This window comes from Oratosquilla oratoria, chromosome 40, assembly GCF_046742065.1.
Source record: "Oratosquilla oratoria isolate Oo_2021 chromosome 40, ASM4674206v1, whole genome shotgun sequence".
NCBI classification, from domain to species: Eukaryota; Metazoa; Arthropoda; class Malacostraca; order Stomatopoda; family Squillidae; genus Oratosquilla; species Oratosquilla oratoria.
Genome location: NC_134816.1, coordinates 16,302,960 through 16,310,459, shown reverse-complemented (window position 1 = coordinate 16,310,459; position 7,500 = coordinate 16,302,960). Strand labels below are relative to the sequence as shown.

At 39.3% G+C, this 7,500-nt stretch overlaps 1 protein-coding gene across 2 annotated transcripts in view; it reads right to left on the bottom strand.

The window, feature by feature from the left end:
- The window catches only part of Amnionless (amnion associated transmembrane protein), a 99,690-nt gene that overhangs the window by 83,803 nt on the left and 8,387 nt on the right, over window positions 1–7,500 (bottom strand). For both annotated transcript variants that reach the window (XM_076177134.1, XM_076177135.1), the window contains exon 2: window positions 830–984. In XM_076177134.1, the coding sequence (XP_076033249.1) occupies window positions 830–984 (155 nt within the window). The remainder of the gene's footprint in view (window positions 1–829; window positions 985–7,500) is intronic.

Genomic DNA, 7,500 nt, shown 5'->3' with positions numbered 1-7,500 from the left:
GATGAAGTGTCATCCTCAAAAGTGGTGTGCTTGACCAAACACTGTTTTATAAAGACGTTATATACATCTCGCCCATCCATTCATTAATTAAATATTGTGGATGCCACGGTGGCACTACATAGCTTGGTTATAGCAACGTTGGGATTAACGTCCATTCGTGAATGATAAATAGTAGAGGCCACTTTGGGCATTACATGATTACATAGCTTCTCAAACTCCGTCATTAATAGTAATTAGTTGTGAAGAAAAGAATTATTATATACTAGCTATATTTTTGGTTCCATACATCTAGTTATATTTTGGATTCAATACTAATTTTCAGTTTTACTTTCTTATCATATTTGTTTTTGCACCAGTTACTTTTACACATTTTGTTATACATAATAATCTATGCGACAAATTTTTACGTTTCCTTTATTTGAACATGCATTGTGGTGCGCTCTTCCAGCCGCCGCCACTACCCAAATATTTACCTGGCAAAATTTGAATTGTTTATAGTTCAACTACAAGCATTCACACTTATTTGGGGGGGGCTTTCACGAGGACTTCTGTAACTACTACCAATCGTAGGCCACATTGTAGATTTATGTTTTTACCTAATCTGACCAAACCTAACCCAACCAAATGTAACTTAACCTAACCCAACGTAACATTGCCTAGCCAAGTCTGATTCAGCCAAGAACTATCAACATTATATTTCTATGCAGTGGGATTGCTTACATTTTACCTGTTTGCGACCACTGGGTGAAGGCATTGTGACTTGACTCGTGAGCCCCGCCTTTCTGCAAGCGTGCATAGAACCTGTACATCTTTGCTTGGAGTCACTCACCGGATGGCTTAGAGTCGCCGGGAAGAGAGCCTCCTGGCCTTTGCAGGGCAGCCTCCAGTTCTTCCAGTTGAGCTCGTTGTTCATATTCCAGGTCATGGTCCACTCCTTGCCAACTCCGGCTCCGGCAACGTCCATCGCTAGCGTCAACACAAAACCTAGAAAAATGTACATTTAGAATTTTTTTTTTTTTGTTCTGATATCAATTCTAGCTATTGCCAAGTGATTTCATTCAACTATGGAAAACTTCGGTACTATTCTAGTGTGATCTACATGTACGATTCAAAGAATTACAAAAGAGGACCATGCCAACAGGAGGCCTTTTTGGTCTATAACTAGGTCGGATGCGAAAAAATTATAATAATGATAAATGAATGAATAAAAATTATAATAATGATAAATAAATGAATAGAAATTGTAATATGACAATAAACAAAATAAATGAATAAATAGGTAAAATTAAATAATAAACAAACAGATAAATAGTAAATAATAATCAATTGACAGATAGATGATAATAAATGATAATAAATCAAATAATAATAAACAAACAGAAAAATAATAACCAACAAATAAACAAATAATATAAAAAATGGCAGGCATTACAGCATCTTGCTTAGGTGTTTATCTAAATGAATCTTAAAGCTTCGAACTGAACTACATTGCACTGCCTCTGCAGGAAGTTTATTCCATTCATTAACTACACGGTTGGCAAAGTTGTTTCTACCCATTTCCAAATTAAATCTATTTCCTGACAGTTTGAGACCATTATTTCTTGTCGGATTCTCATTCAATGTGAAAATATTGTCACTTTTGATGTTGTCAATTCCATTTAGAATCTTAAAGACCAGTATCAAGTTACCCCTGAGTCTACGCTTTTTTAGGGAAAACCGATTCATATGTTTTAGTCGATTTTCGTATGATATATTTTTGATATTTGGAATCAATTTTGTGGCTCGCTGTTGTACTTTTTCTAATCTGTCAATGACTTTAATGAGATTCGGTGGCCATACAAAAACAGCATATTCCAAATGTGGACGAACTAACGATTTATATAGCTTGTTAATGAGAGATGGACTTTTGAAGTCAAAAGATCGCGCAATCAGTCCTAGAGTATTATTTGCGCTTTCAGAGGTTGAAATACACTGCTCAGATGATTTGAGATTGTTACTGATAATTACGCCCAGATCCTTTTCACTATCCACAATTTGTTAACGAATTTCTAAATAACTTGTAATCGTACTTACTGTTATTTTTACCTATGTGCATAACCTTGTATTTACTTATGTTAAATTTCATTAGCCACTTTTCAGAACGTTGCTGTAGTTTATCTAAATCTTGAATATTTTGTTTAATGTGTAATCTACATTTAAAACTATAATCTACATGCACGATTCTTTTTTTCGGCGTGTTATCTACATCTAAGTATATGAACTACATGGGTGATTCACTTGAAGTATGTGACTTATATTTCAAAAATGATAAAGAAATAAATTAGAACTTATACAAATGACATATGACCGAAAGTGTGACCTTTTATACTTTAAAAATGATAAAGAAAACAACTTAAAAAAATCAAGATACAAATGACATGTGACCAAAAATGTGACCTTTAATATTTCGAAAATAATATATATATATATATATATATATATATATATATATATATATATTTAAGTTAAGACAAAATTATATATGACCGTAAATGTGACCTCTCTTCATTTGAGTGGGTGATCTACAGTACACTCAAACAAATGAATATGAAGGAACCAAATTTAACACATAAGGATATTAACTTCAAATAATCCCCCTTGCCAATAATGAAGAATATTTTCAGTGCCGTGGGCTTGCGATGGGGAGTCCGCTTAGTTGTGTTCTAGCCTCTTTATACATGGAGGTTCTAGAAAGGCACCATTTTACCACAATAATGGGTCAAGATACAACATGGTTGCGGTACGTGGATGAAGTACTTGCTATTACCCCCAGGGAGACGGATCTCAAAGATAAATTAACATGCTCAATGGGATTGAAAAGAACATACAATTCACTATGGAACAAGAGGAGAATGACAAATTGGCCTTCCTAGACACGGTAATATGGAGAAAAGGGAACAAGACTGCTTTCTCAGTACACAGAAAAAACACAAATAAAAACGACATTATCCACTACTACTCTGCTCACCACCCAAGAATAAAAAGCGGGGTAGTAATAGGTTTCTTTTTGAGAGCATACCGGGTGTGCAGTGAGGAATTTCTCCAAGGAGAAATTGAATACATTTTTGACATATTTAGGAAACTGTGTTACCCACAAGGACTCTTACATAGACTAAAAGAAAAAGCTTTAAGAATAACAAAAAGAACCAGAGAAAGCCAAATATGTGAGAACAAAGGGGACAGCCGGGGTTTTTTGTCCGTCCCCAATTCCAAACACGCAGATGAAATCGGACAGTTGTTCACCAAGGCAGGGTTAAGAATTGCATATGGCACAGGGACCAAAATATATAACATCATTAAAAACAAAAACAAAAATGAGTACCATATGGGTGCTGAGGACAGCCTGATTTATAGAATTCCTTGTAAAAGCTGTCCCGTCAGTTATTTTGGGGAAACTGGCAGAGGAATAAAAAACGACTATATGAACACAAGAATGACGTAAAAGCCCACCGGACATCAAATTCTCTAGTGGTTCATATAGACAATTTTGGCCACCTTCCTGACTGGGAAAATACAGAGGTACTCCACAAAGGGCTAAGAAAACAAGAAAGAAAAATAATTGAAGCAGCGTACATTGCTACAAAACCTTGCAATACAAGGCTGCCTGTTTCGTTCTCATTCCCACCGAGGAGTACCTTGATAAAATCGATACTTTGCTGGCAGACGTATCCAAATTCCAGAAAATTACCAGAAATCCCATCGAATCCCTTAAGACCAAGGTTAACAAAATCATAGACGCTGTTAACGCCCCCGCCGACGGAGTTAAGCTACAGAAGCTCTCTGGTAATTATGCCCCAGGATATTGTTTCGGCAACGTCAAAACCCATAAGGAGAACAACCCTTTACGTCCCATCATCTCTCAGATTCCAACCCCTACCTACCATTTATCAAAAACATTGAATCGCCTTCTGACTCCATTCCTAAAGATTACTGTATTGAGTCTGCGGCGGACTTCTCATCCATACTCAAAGGTGCCAATACAGAAGGGGACATAGCATCTCTCGATGTTGAGAGCCTCTTCACAAATATAGATGTAGATAGGACAATTATTTACATTCTACAAGAAGTCTACCCTGAGGGCGAAACCTCCAAATTAAAAATCCCCAAAGATCTTTTACGCCAATTACTGGAAATCTGCACCAAAGAGGCCCTTTTCTACTGCCCCAGGGGACAACTTTACAGACAAATTGACGGTGTCGCGATGGGCTCACCTCTGGGTGTCCTCTTTGCTAATTTTTTTTCATGGGCATGGTGGAGAGGGAGGTTTTCAGCACCACCCGTAAGCCTCCTATTTATACTTGGTACGTGGACGATATTTTCGTCCTCGTAAGGGACCAAAGGGAGTTAGAAGACCTAAAGACTACCTTACAGCGTGTTTCTGGCCTAAATTTCAGCACAGAACAGCGTCAACGGACAATTCCCTTTCCTGGACGTTAAGATCGATGCCAGTTCTCAAAGTTTCAAGACCGGAGTTTACTCCAAACCATCCAACCCTGGTCTTTGCCTAAACGGGAACAGTGAATGCCCATCGCGATACCGTAAGTCCACCATAGATGCTTACGTCAGAAGAGCCCTGTCGCACTGCAGTGATTGGAACCGTACCCACGCCGAGCTAGACAGGATCACACAAGTCCTGGTCAACAACGGTTTCTCAAACAAAGAGGTACAAAATGTCATCAACACACACCTGGAGAGATGGTACAGGCCCCCGACCGACAACATTCAAACAGGACATAAGATCACTATATTTTACAAGAACACTATGTCCTCCCATTATAGAGCAGATGAGGACGCCATCAGGAAGATCATCAGAAAAAACGTCAGACCCTCCAACAGTGACGACAAAATCCACCTAAACATTTGGTACCAGAATAGGAAAACGTCCCACCTCCTCCTTAATAATAGCCCTAGCCAGCGAACCCCGGTATTCCAACGTAGCCACCTTGTGTACGAATACACATGTAAAAAAGGGAACTGTGAAACCCTTAATGAAAAGTACATCGGGTCGACTACAACAAGACTATCAAGACGCCTGAACCTTCACCTCTCTAATGGAGCCATAAAACAACATCACATTGACACACATCAATCCCCAGTCACAAGGAAGGATCTAGAAGAAGGAACCATCATTCTACAAAAGGAATCGAACTACAGACGCCTTCTCATCTTAGAAGCACTTCACATTAAAAGACAAAACCCCACCATGAACAAACAAAATCCCGACCAATTTATCATTCCTACTTCTAAGTGTTTAGATCACAGGCATAGGTTCACCGTTGACCCAGTGGGCGGAACATCAGATCCTGTCTCCTGAGTGACTGTCCGATTTCCCGTCTCTCCTAATGTTCCATATGTTCTTTGTATATATTGTCACCTTTACTATTTGTATTCAATTTGTACTGAAGATGCCTAAAGTTAGGCAAAAGCTCTACTAGTAAAATTAAGAAGTTAGTATTGTCTTTACATTCATTCCAAATGAAGTTTGGACACATAATAAGACAACTCAACGATATTCAACGTTCAAGTATTAGAAAAGTTGAACATGTCAGCAAGAAACTTGTGAATGCAGAAGCTGCTGCAAAGTTTAATCGTATATGCATATATATATTTTGATTGAAGTTCACAGCAGCTTCTGCGTTCACGACTTTTTTGCTGAGAAGTTCTACATCTCTGATGATGGAACGGTGAGCAATGGGTAGCTCCCATAAAAGTTGTTCGAAAGACATAGAAAGTTCTTGTAGATGAAGAACACTTTATTAAAACAAGCTTTCGACCTACATAGGTCATCTTCAGGTTATGGTACAGGCAAAGAAGGGAACAGTTTATATAGGGAACTAAATACAGAATGGAAGAAAAGGAGGAACGTGATTGGTCGAGGCTGGCCAATAGGGATCTAGGCATTGACCCGGGATCCCGCTTGCGAACCTGCCTGAGCCGTACGCCGTTCGTCCTCTTCTCTAACTATCTTATAACTGTTTTGGAAATTTCTAAGGCTAGGAATTATGTACATGTCAGTGATTTGTGAGTTGAGAGAAGGGTTTTTGTTTTTTATATAAAGGGCTTCCAATATACGTAGACGGGAGTAATCTTTTTCGATATGCAGGATGGAAGTTCCTCCGACTAGCATTTCTCTGGTCAGACTAACCCCGTGAACCTCTTCTGAGTGCTTCTTTGGAGCTCCGTTTGATAGATGGAGTGTGAGGCGCCTGGAGAGCTTCGTAGTAGTTCTTCCAATGTACGTAGAGGGCAGGGCTGCACAGTTCCCTGAAAGGCATTTATATTCGTACACTAGATGGCTACGTTGAAGCTCTGGGATGTCAGTTTTGGGGCTGTTTTTTAGGAGGAGGTGATGTGTTTTCTTGTTTTTGTAGAAGATTGTGAGGTTCAGTCTGTCGTCCTTGTTGGTGGTTTCTACGTATTTGGAAATTATATCCTTAAGGGCTCTTTCATCTTGTTTGTATTGGCTGTTCATGTATCCACGGTAGTACAGACGGAAATGGTGTCCTGCAGATGTTGCGGTATTTTCTTTGTTGTACCACCTGTCAAGCTGGATGTTGATAGCTTTGGAGACTTCTGAGTTTGAATATCCATTATTCACGAGGACCTGGGTGGCTCGTTCTAATTCCTCATGGACGGTCTGCCAGCTACTGCAATGTGTGAGTGCTCTCCTCACATACGCGGAGATTGTGGCGCGTTTGTACCTGTCAGGACACTCACTCCTTCCGTTGAGGCAAAGTCCTGGGTTGGTCGGTTTACAGAATACTTTCGTGTAAAATCCATGCGGTTGCTGGTTAACTAAAATATCGAGGAAAGGAAGACATCCGTCTGAACTGTTTTCTACAGAGAGATTGAGTCCCGATGCCTCCTGAAGGCAATGGTGGAGGTGTTGTAATTCGTCATCGTCTTTAGCCAATACGAAGATGTCATCGATATACCTGGCGTAGATTCGTGGCTTCTGTTGGATGGAGAAGACGTCTCTTTCTATGCGACCCATAAAGAAATTGGCAAAAAGAACGCCTAGGGGCGAACCCATAGCGACGCCGTCTATTTGCCGGAACATTCTGCCGTCGGGTCAATGCCTAGATCCCTATTGGCCAGCCTCGACCAATCACGTTCCTCCTTTTCTTCCATTCTGTATTTAGTTCCCTATATAAACTGTTCCCTTCTTTGCCTGTACCATAACCTGAAGATGACCTATGTAGGTCGAAAGCTTGTTTTAATAAAGTGTTCTTCATCTACAAGAACTTTCTATGTCTTTCGAACAACTTTTATGGGAGCTACCCATTGCTCACCGTTCCATCATCAGAGATGTAGAACTTCTCAGCAAAAAAGTCGTGAACGCAGAAGCTGCTGTGAACTTCAATCAAAATTGTCTACATGAGAACCTGCTACCGAAATACACCAATATATATATATATATATATATATATATATATATATATATATATATGCATATATATA